Genomic DNA, 15,678 nt, shown 5'->3' with positions numbered 1-15,678 from the left:
CTTTTGGTGAATTAAAATGAATGGAAAGGGGGGCAGCTAAGTGGCACAGTAGATAAAACACTAACCCTAGATTCAGGAAGACCTGAGTTCGAATCCGATCTCAGACACTTAATACTTACTAGCTGTGTGACCCTGGACAAGTCACTTAACTCTCATTGCCCCACCCAAAAAAAAAAAAAAGAAAAGAAAAGATGAATGGGAAGGAACCTTAGAGATCATTTACTCTAACCTCCTTTTATAGAAGAGAAGACTAAGGCCAAGAGGAGAGAAGTGACTTGTACAAGGTCACTCTGCTACCAAGTGACAGAGCTCAGTAGGATTCTAATCTGAGCCTCCAACTTGAAATTGAATGATCCCTCCCTCTTTTGTTTGCAGGGGTTGGTTGGGGATGAAGGATAAGAAATATCGCATATACCATCGGATTTGGTTGATATATTGGTTAGTCTTGTTGTACTGTCCTTTTTCTCTTTTTTTTTTTTTAAACAAAGAATAACTGGATAGGAGTGGGGAGGAGGGATATCTTCGGTAATGAAGGTGATGTAAAAACAAAAGATATCAACAAAAAAATTCAAATTCAAATCTGGTGGTCTCCCCAGCTTTAGGCAAGATCTTCCCCCTCCCCGAACCTCAGTTTCCTCCTTCTTTAAATCGAGGAGGTGGGGCTACATAATCCCCTAGGTCCCTTCTAGCGCTGTATCCTATATAACGATCTCCTAATTAGGCTGAATTTTCTGGTGGGGTGGGGGCAATCATAGCAGCTTAAACACCTCCTAGAAACTAGGTATGGGCCAGACCTCTTGAGGATTCACTTGGCCTGCTTTGGAATCAAAACCTTAGAGCTAGAAGTTGAGCACAGGGACCAACACTCTCAATTAATAGATGAATAAACTGAGGCCCCAAGAAATGAAGTCACTTCCATCATAAGCAAGGAGCCTGTCCCACCCTGGACTGTCAAGGCAGCATTGCCAACCCATCAGGCAGAGATCTGGGTCTCTCCATACAGAGCAGAAATTTGCCCTTAATAAAGAAAGCCTTTTTTTCCACGTCTATTCTATAGCAATGCTCTGCCCTCTTGTGACCAAATACAAGAAGTACATCATGATGCCGCAGGATTCCATCATCCTGGTTCACTAAGAAAGCCATAAGCATTTATTCTATACAAACCACTAAGTACGGTCCAAGAGAGCAATAGCTATTCCTATTCTTCTCAGCGACCACTGTCTCTGTTACAGAGGGAGATACAAAATTTAAATGGGACCCACAGACCATAAGATCTTCCAAGGCAATATAAGCACTCCAGAGGCAGGGACTGTATTTCTAACCCCAGACCTAGCACAATATCTGGTATGTAGCAAGTGCTTAATAAATGCCTGTTTACATCATTTATAATATAATACCAAATTATATAATTAATAAAATATGTAATATATAATGAATGCCACATTTATATCATTTACCATGTGCCAGGCACTGTGTTAAGCACTTTACAATTTTTTTTTCATTTGAGCCTCACAACATCCTGGGGGGGAGGGGGTAGATCTGGGGATATTATTATCCCTAATTGACAGATGAGGAAACTGAAGCAAACAGAAGTTAAGTGACTTACCCAGTGTCACACAGCTAGTTAGAGCAGAAGAGACTTTAGAAGCCATCTGGTCTAACCCCTACTTGACAAGTGGGATGAAACAACTTCCTGAAGGTTACACAGAGACTAAGTGTGACAAAGGTGGGATTTCAATCCAGGTGCTCTGACTACAAATCCATCAACTTTTCTTTTCTTTTTTTTTTTTTTTTTTGTGAGGCAATTGAGGCTAATTGACTTGCCCAGGGTCACACAGCTAGTAAGTGTTAAGTATTAAGTGATGGAGCTGCCCCCTCCATCACCTTTTTTTTTTTTTTTAGTGAGGCAATTGGGGTTAATTGACTTGCCCGGGGTCACACAGCTAGTAAGTGTCAAGTGTCTGAGGCCGAATTTGAACTCAGGTACTCCTGACTCCAGGGCCAGTGCTCTATCCACTGTACTATCTAGCCGCCCACCATCACCTTTTCTAATGTACTATACTGGCCCCTTCTATTGAAGGGGCTCACAGGAAGGTGAGCCTTTGTCTGGGTTGTGGTTGTGTTTTTCTATAGAGGGCATGGTCACAGCCCATGGCATCTCCCATAGAACAGGTTTCAGTGATGTTGGCCATTTTGATTGGTCTCCAGTGTCATAGAACAGACTTTCCTAGAAGGAGTTAGCCCTGCGTCTGGCCCTAAAAGGGGGAGCCAACAAATCTGCTGGCCTTCTTTCCATCCATTTCATCCTGCTTCTCATATTCTGGCCTCACAGTAGGAGTTAAAATGAGTCCTGAAGGGAGGGACACGAGTGTTCCCTTCTCCCCTTGATAATGTCATAAATGGCCCAAGGTACACAGGAACGATGTGTGCTTTAGCTCACAGACCCTAACAGAAGAGTATCTGATCCCAGAGTTCCAGGAAAAGGGTAAAGAATGGAGAGTCCAAGGGGGCCGCTCGGTGGCACAGTGGATAAAGCACCAGCTCTGGATTCAGGAGGACCTGACTTCAAATTCGGCCTCAGACACTTGACACTTACTAGCTGTGTGACCCTGGGCAAATCACTTAACCTTCATTGTCCCACCAAAAAAAAAGGATAGTTCTGGGAAAGACAGTGGCATAGGTGGACATGCTCTGAACCACATAGCACTGTGGAGAAGAGATTTACAAGTGGCAGAAGGATCTAGGTGACACACTGCACAGAGTACTTCACCTGGAGTAAAAAAGACCTGCAGGGGCAGCTAGGTGGTGGGGGCAGCTAGGTGGCACAGTGGATAGAGCACCAGCCCTGGATTCAGGAGGACCTGAGTTCAAATCTGACCTCAGACACTTGACACTTACTAGCTGTGTGACCCTGGGCAAGTCACTTAATCCCAATTGTGTCACACAAAAAAGACCTGCATTCAAATCCAGCCTCAGACACTTACTAGGTTGGTGACCCTGGACAAGTCACCTCACCTCTTCACTTCCTCTTCTCTCTTAGATTTCAAGGAATTCGGAGGAAAGGTATGTCGGCAGAATTGGCTCAAAGACCTCAGTCTCCTCAGAATTGGCTCAAGGAGGGAATAACATACACACTCAATTGGGAGGAGTAATCTCTATAACCCTGCAGGACAATAGGAGGGGAAGGGGATAAAGAGAGAGGGGCAAAAGAAGGGAGGGCAGATTGGGGGAGGGGACAGAAGGATCAAATCCCTTTTGAAGAAGGATAGGATGAAAGAAGATGGATAATAGAGTAAATATCATGGGGAAGGGAATAGGATGAAGGGAAACAGTTATCAATAGTAATCATGAAAAAGAGAAAAAGAGGAAAGGTATGTAGGATTCCAATGGACTAAAATGCTTCAGAGGAAGGCAACCCAGGAGGGTTGGGAGATTCATTTTCAAGAATGAAAATCTGAAGACACAAAGGGAAACCATCCCAGTCAGGAGGCAGGACCAAAATAATCTACAGAGGGGAAGCACCAGAATTCAAGGGAATTGACAGAGGTAAGATTTTAGCTGGGACTTGAAGGAGGTAAGGAAGTGGAGAAGAAGGAGAACATCCCAAGCATGGGGGACAGCAAGTGTAAATGCCCAGAGTCTGGAGATGCAGAGTCTTGTCGAAGGAAGAGCAAGAAGACCCGTGTCCCTGGCCTGCAGAACACATGAAGGGGAGTGAAATGTTAAGAAAACAGGAAAGGCAGGGAGGGGTCAGGCTGTGAAGGGATTTCAGTGCCAAACAGAGGGTTTTGTATCTGAACCTGGAAGTGATCAGGAGCCCCTGGGATTTATTGAGTAGGAGAATGACATGCTTGGACCTTAGCTTCAGGAAGATCACTTAAACAGCAGAGTAGAGGATAGACTAGCATGGGAAAAGAATCCGCAGGTGATCTGAAGCTGGAGAGGAGAGCTAACGTATCTGATGACAGCCAAGAACTAAAAGAATCTTGACAAGTGAGAGAATTGGGTAGAATATAATATGATGAACTTTGATAGGGATAAATATAGTCCTACACTTGGATATTAAAAAAAAATCGACTTCACAAGAACAAGATGGGGGAGGCACAGTTAGACAGCAGTTGTTCTGAAAATAAGCTGGGGGGTGGGGTTAGTGGACAGCAAACTCAACATGCATCACCAGTGGGATATAGCAGACACAAAAAGCTAATGAGATCCTGGGCTGCATGAGGAGAGGCATGGATTCTAGGAACAGGGAGACACTAGTCCCTCTGTACTCTGCCCTTGGTGGACCTCATGTGGTATATTATTACCAGATGTAGGAGCCGTGGTTTAAGAAGGATATTGATAGGGGCAACTAGGTGGCACAGTGGATAAAGCACCGACCCTGGATTCAGGAGTACCTGAGTTCAAATCCAGCCTCAGACACTTGACACTTACTAGCTGTGTGACCCTGGGCAAGTCACTTAACCCCCATTGCCCTGCAAAAAAAAAAGAAGGATATTGATAGCATGGAGATTGCTCAGTGAAGGGCAACTAGCATAGCAAAGGGCCTTGAGTCTGTAACACATGAGGAGTGGTGGATGGAAGTCGGCAGGTTTAGCCTAGAGAAGAGAAGACTTGGAGGAACATGAGAATTGTAGCATTTGAAAAGGAAGTTTTACTTATTCTTCTGAACCTTAGGAGCATAACCAGGAGCAGTGGGGTGACAAAGATGCCAATTTAAGCTGAGTGTCAGGGAAAAACTTGTTAACAATTAACTCTCTGTTTCCTCTGGAGGTGGTACATTCTCTCTTCCTGAAGGTCTTAAAGCAGAGGCCTGACCACCATTCATGGGTATGTCTTATTGGGGATTTCTTTCTTTCTTTTTTTTTTTTGGTGAGGCAATTGGGGGTTAAGTGACTTGCCCAGGGTCACACAGCTAGTAAGTGTCAAGTGTCTGAGGCTGGATTTGAACTCAGGTCCTCCTGAATCCAGGGCCAGTGCTCCATCCACTGTGCCACGTAGATGCCCTTTTTATTGGGGATTTCTTTCATAAATGGCCATTGAAATCCCTTCCAAGTCAAATTCTGTGGTTCTTTTAGTAGCCAGAGATGCTGAGAAGTCCAGTGACTTGTACTGGGTTACAAGTTTCCTTTCTATTCCTCATTCATGACACTCTACTGCCCAGCACTAATTCTTTCCACAAGCTGTCCCTGAAGGCCTTCCAGGATGCCCTCTCTCCTCCATCTTCCTCTTAGAATACCTTGTTTCTTTCAAAGCTCTGCTCAGGGGCCACCTCATCCATTAGAACTTTTGATCTGCATCAATTACCTCTGCCCCCTCACCAAATGACACTGTGCTTATTTCCTATAATTTACTTCATATATACTTATATATTTGACATGTAGTCTTTCCCCTTTGAAAAATAAGGTCCTCAAAGGCAGGGGCCATTGAATTTTTGTCTAAGTATCACCAGCACCCAGGACAGTGCCTGACACATTAGAAAATGCTCAGTAAATGCTTTTTGATCAGCAGATTGGTTGGATGAAAGTTGCAGAGAGAAAGGTTTGAACTCCACATAAGAAAAATGTCCTTTAAAAAGACAGCTGCCCAGGGGCAGCTAGGTGGCACAGTGGATAGAGCACCAGCCCTGGAGTCAGGAGGGCCTGAGTTCAAATCTGGCCTCAGACACTTGACACTTACTAGCTGTGTGACCCTGGTCAAGTCACTTGACTCCAATTGCCTCACCAAAAAAAAAAAAAAAAAAAAAAAAGACAGCTGCCCAAAGTGAAATGGGCTGATTGGAATGAGCTCCCTGTCATGAAAGGTCTCCAAACAAAGGTTGGATAATGAATTGATGAGGATTTTGTAGTGAAAATTCTGATTCAGAAATGAACCAGACTAAGGTCCCTTCCAACTCTGACATTCTGAGATTCAATAAAATGCCAGAGACAAGAGTGGACCCCAGGTTATCCTGACTCCAAGTGAAATACTCTATCCACTAGACCAAACTGCCTCTTCTGGGAGAGGCAGGGCAGGATTGCCATTCGTCTGAAAGAAACCTGATCCAAATTTTTTTTTGAGTTTGCATGGATTTTTTTTCATCCTTAGATTAAAGCTGAGTGAACCAAGTATGAATCTTAATTTTTCAGTACTGTGAGGAGCATAAAAATGAGACAGTGAAGGGGTGGCTAGGTGGCACAGTGGATAGAGGACCGGCCCTGGAGTCAGGAGTACCTGAGTTCAAATCCAGCCTCAGACACTTAACACTTACTAGCTGTGTGACCCTGGGCAAGTCACTTAACCCCAATTGCCTCACTAAAAAAAAAAATGAGTCAATGAGGTTCTTTTTTTAACCCAACTTTACCCATGTGCAACTTACTGTAAATCAAGGATAAGGAAGGACAAATCTGTAACCAGGGTGAGGTGATTGAGACTTTGCTTCTGGGTACTGAAATTTAGAAGATGCTGATTACAGCTGTAATTCTTCAAGAGTTTAGAAACCACTGGACTTAGCACCAAGTTAGTAAAACTAATTAGTTAAAGTAGTAAACTATTGGATGAAACAGGTAAGCTGCCCCACCCCACCCCCTTGGTTCTCCCTGCTTCCCCCACCTTTGAGGCCTTCCCAGAAACTCCTTGTTGTTATTGTTGTTGTTGAATTGTTTTCAGTTGTTTCTGATAAATTATCTAATACAATTATTGAAAATACTCTTTCCTGAATAAATCAACAATACCAAGGGCCTACACTTTGATAATGCTTTAATGTTTACCAAGTGTTTTGTGTATATCATGTATTCACAACAACCCTGGGAGGTAAGGGCTATTATTATCCCCATTTTACAGATGAGGAAACTGAGTCAGACAGAGGTGGAAGTGACTTGCCCAGGGTCACACAGTTTAAAAGTTTCTAAGGCTGGATTCGAAATTATATCTTTCAGACCACACATCCAGCACTCTCTCCCCTGAGGCACCTAGATGCCCATCATATCACCTGGAGATTTACATCTAAATAAAAGGTCATTTTAATATACTTGGATAGTAGGCTACCCTATTATAAGAGAGCCACAGATTTAGCCAAGTTGTAAAAGCAGAATAACACTGCTGCCGTTGTAGAGGAAATCCTGCTGACCATGAAGTCAGGAGACCTCCAAGTGCTTCTCCCCTGAGTCTCCTGCCTGAGCCTCTTCTCATCTGTCCAATTTGGCCAATGATCCCTTCCCTGCCTCCCTCACTGTTGAGAACATTAAGTGAAAGGATGGAAGCGAAAGCCTTTGATGAGTGAAAGGCATTGTAGACCAAAGGAGGGCATGACCAGGATCACAGCCACATTGGAGGGAGGATGTTAACAAGCTGAGAGAGGCCAGAGGAGAGCAATCTGGGTGTCGAAGGGTCAATTCCATGCCATAGAAGGATGGGTTGAGGGAACAGGGGGAGACAGGAGTCAGGACATGGTTTCTGAGTTCAAGTATTTGAAGGGTCTGTGAGGTGGAAGAGGACCTGTACTGACTGTCTGGCCCCAGAGCAATGGGGAGAATCCACAGGGAAGCCAATTTAGGCTAGAATCAGGAAGACCTTCCCAAGGATGAAAGACACCCTCCAGAGAAATGAGCTGCTTCCAAAGGTGTTGGCTTACTTTTTCTCAGGGTTTTAAAGCAGAAGCCAGATGACCTCTTGCTGGGCATGTTATAATAAGGGCTTGCTTTTAAGTAAGGCCCGCTGGGGTCTCTTCCAACTCTCAATTCTATGATTCTTTGGGAATTCCCTCCAGCAATGTAAAGTGAAACTCACCGGTTGCTTCTCATTATGTGTCCCATAAATTTCCCCCACATAATGGGGGTCTTCTTTACTATGTAATTTATTTAAAGTCAGGGATTATCTCATTTTGCATTTTGTATCCGCAGTGCCTAATATAGAGAAGGCACTAAATAAATGCTTATCAGTCGATTGCTTTCTTTCCAAGTCTTTTGACCCTGCATAACTAACTACTCATGGACCAGTCCAGGTAGGTCCAATAGAGTGGCCACTTAAAGATGAATTCTTTGAACATGAAAACCCATGACATGAAGATTTGCAATCTATCCCTATTTATTTCCTCTTATTTGGCCAGGTTCCATGTTCTAGTTGGTCATGGTCCTTTGGGATTCTTAGTCATTCCATGTATTTGCTATGTGTCCTATCTTTGGATCATCTCCAGATTTGATAAGCATGTCACATTGTTCAGGGCGTTAGTATTCAGCAGGCTGGGGGATGAAGGTAAGGCTTTTACCTCCATGACTTCCTTTCTCACATCCACAATTCGGAACCAGTGCTGGAGCTGGGGGAAGCCTTCGAGCTTGGCATTGCGCTCCTGGAGGGCCACTTTCCGTTTGCAGGATAGCTGGCGGCTGAAGTACTTCACCAGCTTGCTCTGTGGGGAGAGAAGAGATAACTTCCTTCAGATGAATTGTCACTGGAAGAAGATGCCATTCCTTCCTCACCATCCTATCTAGAGTCCCAGAATTCCCAAACAAGGAGGGATGGTCATCTGTTCTCACCTATAACTGAATGAGAATCCCAAATGCAACAAGTCTTTGCCCAGTCCTTTCTCAAAGACCTCAAGGAGAGGGAACTCACCACCTCCCATTCAATGTTTGGCCATCTCTGGTTGTTGGGAAGTTTTCCTGAAATTAAGCCTGTTTGCCTCCCTATTACATTACCTCATTACTCCTAATTCTTCTGCCTTCTTGTGGAATTCTAATTACTTATCTACATGATCATCTTCCAAATAGTTTGATTATTTGGAAAATGATCAAAGACTTACTATCATGGGGCAACTAGGTGGTGGAGTAGATAGAGTACTCAGAAGGACCTGAGTTCAAATCCAACCTCAGACACTTGACACTTACTAGTTGTGTGACCCTGGGCAAGTCACTTAACCCCGATTGCCTCCCCACCCCCCAAAAAATACCACTATCACATCCCTCATGTTTCCTCTTTACCCTGGAAAACTTCACCTCCTGTGTCCCTCATTCTAGGAATTTACAAGGTACCATACCCCATCCCATACTGTCAAGTCTCAGTGGGTTACAATAATCTCAGTTACTTAGTTGGAAAAGTGACCCAACTTGTTACTTTATATGTGACTATTACATAAGATACTAACTCACTATATATTGTAATTTGTCACAAAAAATACCTCTTTAGATAAAAATAGAAATGCTAATCAGGGAAGTAGACTAGATAAGCAAGAGATGAAAGGAAATGGGTACCATAGTCTAGAGTTTGATAAACCCCAAAACACAAATTATTCTTCATTTAAGAGGTGCAATGGATGGACAGTTGGCCCACAGTCAGGAAGATATATCTCTGAGTTTGCATATAGACTCAGACACTTTCTACCTGGATGACCCTGAGCAAGTCACTTAACCCTGTTTGCCTCAGTTTCCTCATCTGTAAAATGAGTGAGAAAAGGAAGTGGCAAACCACACTAGCCCCTTTGCCAAGAAAACCCCAAACAGGATAACTAATTTAGTTCAGTCATCCGTGACTGAAATGAACAAACAAACAAAAAAATGCTTTATTCAATGCACTTTCCTGGGAAGACTGGAAAGCAATTTGGGGAAAAAAAAAACAGGTTTGGACTAGTACCTTATGCCACACCTAAACAACACCCTAAAGGACCTGTGATGTCATAATTATGGGTTTTCCCTCCAATAATGCCAATCACTACCCATCCTTACCTGACCAACCTGGGAATCATCCTGGATCCTTGTCTTCCCATTTCCTGACTTCCCAGGTTTCCTTAAATCCCAGATAAAATCTTCCTTTCTACAGAAAGCCTTCCCAATCCCTCTTAATTCTACCCCTTCCCTGGGTTGATTATCTCGAGATTATCCTGTCTATAGCTTGTTGTACATAGTGTTTGCATATTATCTCCCCCATTAAACTGGGGGCTCATTGAGGACAGGGACTGTTTTAACTTTTGTATCCTCAGTGCTTGGCACAGCGATAAGCTTATCAATTAATATTAATTATTAATAACTCTTATGAATTAAATACATTATCATTAGGATTAGGGGCTTATGATAGAACAAGATTCAACTTAGTGGGGTCAGTCAGTGCAAAACAAACAGGGGGAAAGGGGAATAAAGGTTCTTTAGTAACATGAAGAAAATAAGCAGCATAGGAAGCAGCTAGGTGGCGCAATGAATAAAGCACCGGCCCTGGATTCAGAATGACCTGAATTCAAATCCAGCTTCAGACGCTTGACACTTACTAGCTATGTGACTCTGGGCAAGTCACTTAACCCTCATTACCCTGCAAAAAATAAATAAATGTTAAAAAAAAGAAAAGAAGCAGCATAAATCTGGTGCCTTGGTAAGATAAGCAATCCCCAACCTCTCTTCAATTAGTCCATGACCTTAGATTCAGTCAATAAGAATTTATTAAATTCGGGACAGCTAGGTGGCACAGTGGATAGAGCACCGGCCCTGGATTCAGGAGGACCTGAGTTCAAATCCGACCTCAGACACTTGACACTTACTAGCAGTGTGACCCTGGGCAAGTTACTTAACCCTCATTGCCCCACAAAAAAAAAACAAAAACAAAAATAAAAAAAGAATGTATTAAGTACCTACTGTGTGCCAGGCACTGTGCCAAGCACTGAACATACAAAAAAAGGCAAAAAACACACCCTGCCCTCAAGGAGCCCCCAGTTTAATGGTGGAGACCACAGGCAACAACTCTACAAACAAGATCTAGATAGGGTAACTTGGAGGTAATCAACAGAGGGAAGGTACTAGAACTAACTGTCATGGGTTGTGTGTGGGGGGGTTGGGGGGACAGATTCCCCACTCAAAGTCTGGATAAAAGTCAGTAAAAAAGATTTGTTGTTATATTAGCATAGCAAGCCATGGAGAGAAACGGTCAGATAAATTACTCTGCCACTGGTTTACAAGGAGGAAATAAGGGTGCCAAGGGCAACATACTGAATTATAAACTGTTGCTAAGTACAAGGTTCCATACAAAGCAAGAAAACATCACACAATATGGGCTCGAATCTGGGCTTGCAATAGCTTGCCCTTTGGTACTGGGAGAAAGAAGACAGTGGTGATGATGGAAACAAACAGGACTGTCCCGGGGGAGGGGGAGGGAATCCAGGTAGAGCCTGTTTCAATCATGGAGTCATCCATTCCAGAAGAGGGGAAATACAGAGCCCTTCTCTCTTTGCCTCCCTGTAGGAAAAAAATATGTTTGTCATAAGAAGGGCTCTCTCCATCCTTAAATTTTCCTAGAACGCTCTAGGTCATCTGGCTCCAAAGACAGTCTCTTTTCATCACAGCACACTGGCACTAATACAGAATGCAAGCTCAGAATCACTGAATCTTAGAGTCAGAAAGTCCTTCGGCAGCCATCTGGTCCAACCCTACCTGAATGAGAATCCCCTCCCCAACATCCCCAACAAGCGCGCACACAGCCTATGCTTGAAAGCCTTCAATGAAGAAGAACCCACCACCATGACCAATGGGTGAAGGCAGCTCATTCCCCTTTGGGGGAGCTCTAAAAGAATTTATGTAGCACGTTAAGTTCACAATGCACTTTTACATATGTCAAGTTTACATAAGCATACCATCTATGCCTTCCGAAATAAGAGATTGCATGTATATGGTGCTTTCAAATTTACAGAGCATTCGACATATATTATCTCAAGACATCGATAAAAATGTCAGATGGAATAGGGCTGAACACAAATCTCTAAGGCATGTGAGTGCTGACCACTTTCCAGGCTTCTCTTAAACCATTCATAACTATTCAAGAAACATACGTTATCCAATTTCATCCTCACAATAGCAAAGCTCTTGTCATCCCCGTTTTATAGATGAAGAAACAGAAGCTAGAAGATCGTGTAACTTTTCCAGTCACAAAACTAGTAAGTGTATGAGGCAGGATTTGCACTCAGGTCTTCTTGCGCCGCCCAGCTGCCTCCAGTTAGTAGAAAGCTCTTCCTGATATTAAGCCTCAATTTGCCCCTTTGCTGGTTGTCAATTCTTCTCTGAGAGCAGAGGCTATTTTGTTTCTACATCCCCAGTACCTAGCATACTGCCTTGTATATATCACGGAATCACAGACCTGTGGACTGGGAAGGGACTATGGTGACCATCTGTTCTGATGCTTATCTCTCAAGGATCCCTACTATAACATAGCTGACACATGGCTATCCAGCCTCGGCTTGGAAACTTCCGTAGTCAGCGCTCAGAAAATCGATTGTAGTTACACTGAATTACACCTTTGGCAGCTAGGTGGCGCCATTGTGCATAGAGGACTGAGCTTGGGATCAGGAAGCTTTATCTTCACCAGTTCACATTCAGCCTCAGATACTTAGTAGCTGTGTGACCCTAGGCAAGTCACTTCAGCCTGTTTGCCTCAGTTTCCAGTATCTTTGCCAAGAAAACCGAAAATGGAGTCGCAACTGAAATGACCAAACAAGGAATGAATTACACCTAAAAAGTATAATTATACTTTTTAATTATATATATTATATACTATATAATTATCATCATCAATGTGGGTTTAATTTAATTGAATTACACACACATACACACGTGCACACACACACACACACACACACACACACACACACACACACCAGTCTCCATCAGGCCTCTAAATGATTGGGCAGACACTGTCTCAAAGTTTGAATGTCTTTCTGTTATGTCCAGTTTTAACATCTGTGTATTTTTACATGGCCATTTTATCTGAGATCCCGGTCAAAGCTATTATTCTTCCTCACATTTTTCATATGAGGACACAGAACACACAGATGAGCCCAGTGATTATCCCAAGCAGGGTATGTACTGGTCCTCCAACTCAGCTGTTCTCCCAGGAAAGGACACAGTTACCCTAAAAACTGCCTTAGGGGAACTATATTGTATATTCTCCTCCAATCCCATGGCCAATTCATTCAGCCATCCATTCATTCAACAAGCATGTATGTGCCAAGAACTGAGCTGGGGCTAGGAAATATACAGACCAAAAGGATATAATCCCTGCCCTTAACATGTTTGTATTCTGTTAAGGAAACAGTAAAGTACACTAAAAATAATATTAAACACGTGCAAAAGTGTCACAGAATTTGTATAATGGAAGGTGACTAAATTCAGCCTATTCAAGTAGATTGATCAATCATTTCTAAGGTTAGGGGAGGGCAGTGACAACCAGGGAGATCAGGTTGGGCTTCTTATAGGATGTGGCCTTGCAGCTGAGCTTTGAAAGGAGCTCAGGATTCTCTGAGGAGGCCAAGCTGAGAAGAGAGTGTTTTCCAGGCAAAGACACTAAGCTGTCTTTCTAGCAGGTGATCACTGTGAGATAGGGAAAGATCAGAAACCAATACCTGGTCAGGGTCAGAGATTCAGGATAAACTATTCTAGAATCAATAGAGGACTAAGCAATTGGCCATCAGGCGAGAGCCAGAAGGCAGAGCTGAGAGGCTTGTACAGTGGAGGGGGTGGAGTAGATAAAGGGTTCCTAACCTTTTTATGCCATAGAACCCTTTGGCAGTATGGGGAAACCTATATTATTTATTGCCTACATTCATAATTGAAGAAAATGCCAAATTTCAGTAAAAGGTTAGTGAAAATAAAGATGTAAACTTTTTTCCCATTCCAAGATGATGTACTCCCCTGAAATCCATCCATGAACTCCTTAGGCATCTGTGGGCCCCAGGATAAGAACCCCCTGGACTAGAATCTATGGACAAAAGGTATAGATTACCCATATGCATTGTCTCAGCATCTTGCCTCTGACCAATCAGCAGAGGGCAAGAGTGGGGTCAGCTAAACAGCAGGTGGGAGTCAAGCAAAGGACTCTAACTGGAGAGAAAGCCAAGGCCAAGGAGAAGAAACCAAGGTCAGATGGCTAATACTGTCAGTCAGGACTAAGCAGGGTTTCTTGGCTGCAAGGCAGGCTACCCCTGGACTGCCTTTGGAATCCTGACACACTTAGGTGTTTAATAATTGCCTGTTGGGCAGCTAGGTGGCACAGTGGATAAAGCACCGGCCCCTGGATTCAGGAGGACCTGAGTTCAAATCCGCCTCAGATACTTGGACACTTACTAGCTGTGTGACCATGGGCAAGTCAGTTAACCCTCATTGCCCCACCAAAAAAAAAAAAGAAAAGAAAAGAAAAAAAAAAGAATTGCCTGTTGGTTTGCTGAATTTTCCCTACTATGCCACTCTATCTCAAAATCTAACCCCAGAGCTGAGCTCCAATCATTATCCCTGTCACTTTCTAAACAAAATATACTTCCCTGGTGACCACTCCCTTACAATTGTGTTCTTGCCCTATTAGAGTGTAAACTTCCTAAGGGTTTGATTTGGATTTGTATCCTCTGAGATTAGTACAGTGTTTGGCTTATAGTAAACACTTAAATCTGTTTTTATTCTCTTTCAGTTATCCAAACCATTCCAGGGGAAAATGAAGAAACCAAGAACCACCAAAAGAGCATTTTCAAAATGAAACTTGCTGAGCCTGAATTTCATGGATGCTATATGAAGGGTATTACAATAATGTTCTGGATTAGAAGTCAAAATCTATTTCTAACCCCAAATCTTGCATTTTTGTTTGGTCCATTCTCACTCTGTGGGCCAGTGATTTCCTGCTCTGGTAAACTGGGGGTTAAAGGTGAACTAAATGGCCTCTGAGATCTCTTGCCACTCTAAGATTTATGATTCTAATGGTCCTACTGCCAGACCGGGAGGTCCCAATCCCTTTATTTAACACACAAGGAAACTAAGGCGCAGAGAGAGGAAGTGATTTGTCCAATGTTACACAGGTTGTAACCACCAGCGGACGAGATTTGGACACAAAGTCCTCGGACTCTGTGGCCAGTGCTCTTTCTGGTTGTACAACTCTCGACCTCCCATTCTTTGCCTGACGCAAAGTCTGGACCGAAGAAAAGACCTTAGAATTGTACCACACGCCTCAGTCCTGTTTATCTGGGTCTCTGCCACCCAGAACTGAAGTTGGCCATTTGGCCACAAGGTGGCAGAAGAGCCTTTCCATAGTGGGTGGAAAATTTTCCAGTCCATCAAGCCCCAGCATCTTCCACTCCTCATTACTGGACTTTGTATTAACATGAGAGTAAATTTAGCTGCATAATCAAGAAAAAAATGTAACTGGCAGTACGTGTGACGGGTCTAAAAATAGGCCCTCTTAAAGCCCCTGACGCAAGGTGGGGGAAATTTTCTTTCGTGACCTAACCAAGCTTATAACAACCATAATAATAAGCATGTATTTGAGTCAATAGGAGAATTGGGTTCAAGTCCTACTTCTGACTATATTAAGCTATGTGCCCGGGTGACTTACTTAAACCCCTCAGTGCCCATGTAATAATAATAGATTACTATTGATGATTATATATCATTATCCATTCACTGGCTGTGTGCCCCTGGGCAAGTCCCTTTAACCATGTTTGCCTCACCTGCAAAATGAGCTAGAGAGAAGGAAATGGCAAACCACTCCAGTCTCGTGGCCAAGAAAACCTCATGGACAGTATGGTCCGTGAGGTTATGGTGAGTCGGCCACAACTGAATGACTTGAACAAGTACCAACCATTATTAGCAGTGGGGTATAGTGACTAGAGAGACCCGGCCTCAGCATCAGGAAAGGGTGGATTCAGTCTCGCCTTTGACACAGACTGGTGTGTGGCCCCAGGCAAGG

At 43.4% G+C, this 15,678-nt stretch overlaps 1 protein-coding gene across 3 annotated transcripts in view; it reads right to left on the bottom strand.

Annotated features, from left to right (window-relative positions):
- KSR2 (kinase suppressor of ras 2) overlaps nt 1-15,678 on the bottom strand; it is a 651,354-nt gene that overhangs the window by 534,941 nt on the left and 100,735 nt on the right. For all 3 annotated transcript variants that reach the window (XM_043980701.1, XM_043980709.1, XM_043980704.1), the window contains exon 2: nt 8,249-8,389. In XM_043980701.1, coding sequence (XP_043836636.1) covers nt 8,249-8,389 — 141 coding nt within the window. The remainder of the gene's footprint in view (nt 1-8,248; nt 8,390-15,678) is intronic.

Source organism: Dromiciops gliroides, chromosome 1, assembly GCF_019393635.1.
Source record: "Dromiciops gliroides isolate mDroGli1 chromosome 1, mDroGli1.pri, whole genome shotgun sequence".
In the NCBI taxonomy this organism is placed as follows: Eukaryota; Metazoa; Chordata; class Mammalia; order Microbiotheria; family Microbiotheriidae; genus Dromiciops; species Dromiciops gliroides.
The sequence above is the reverse complement of the archived record's forward strand: the minus strand, read 5'-3'. Positions and strand labels throughout refer to the sequence as shown.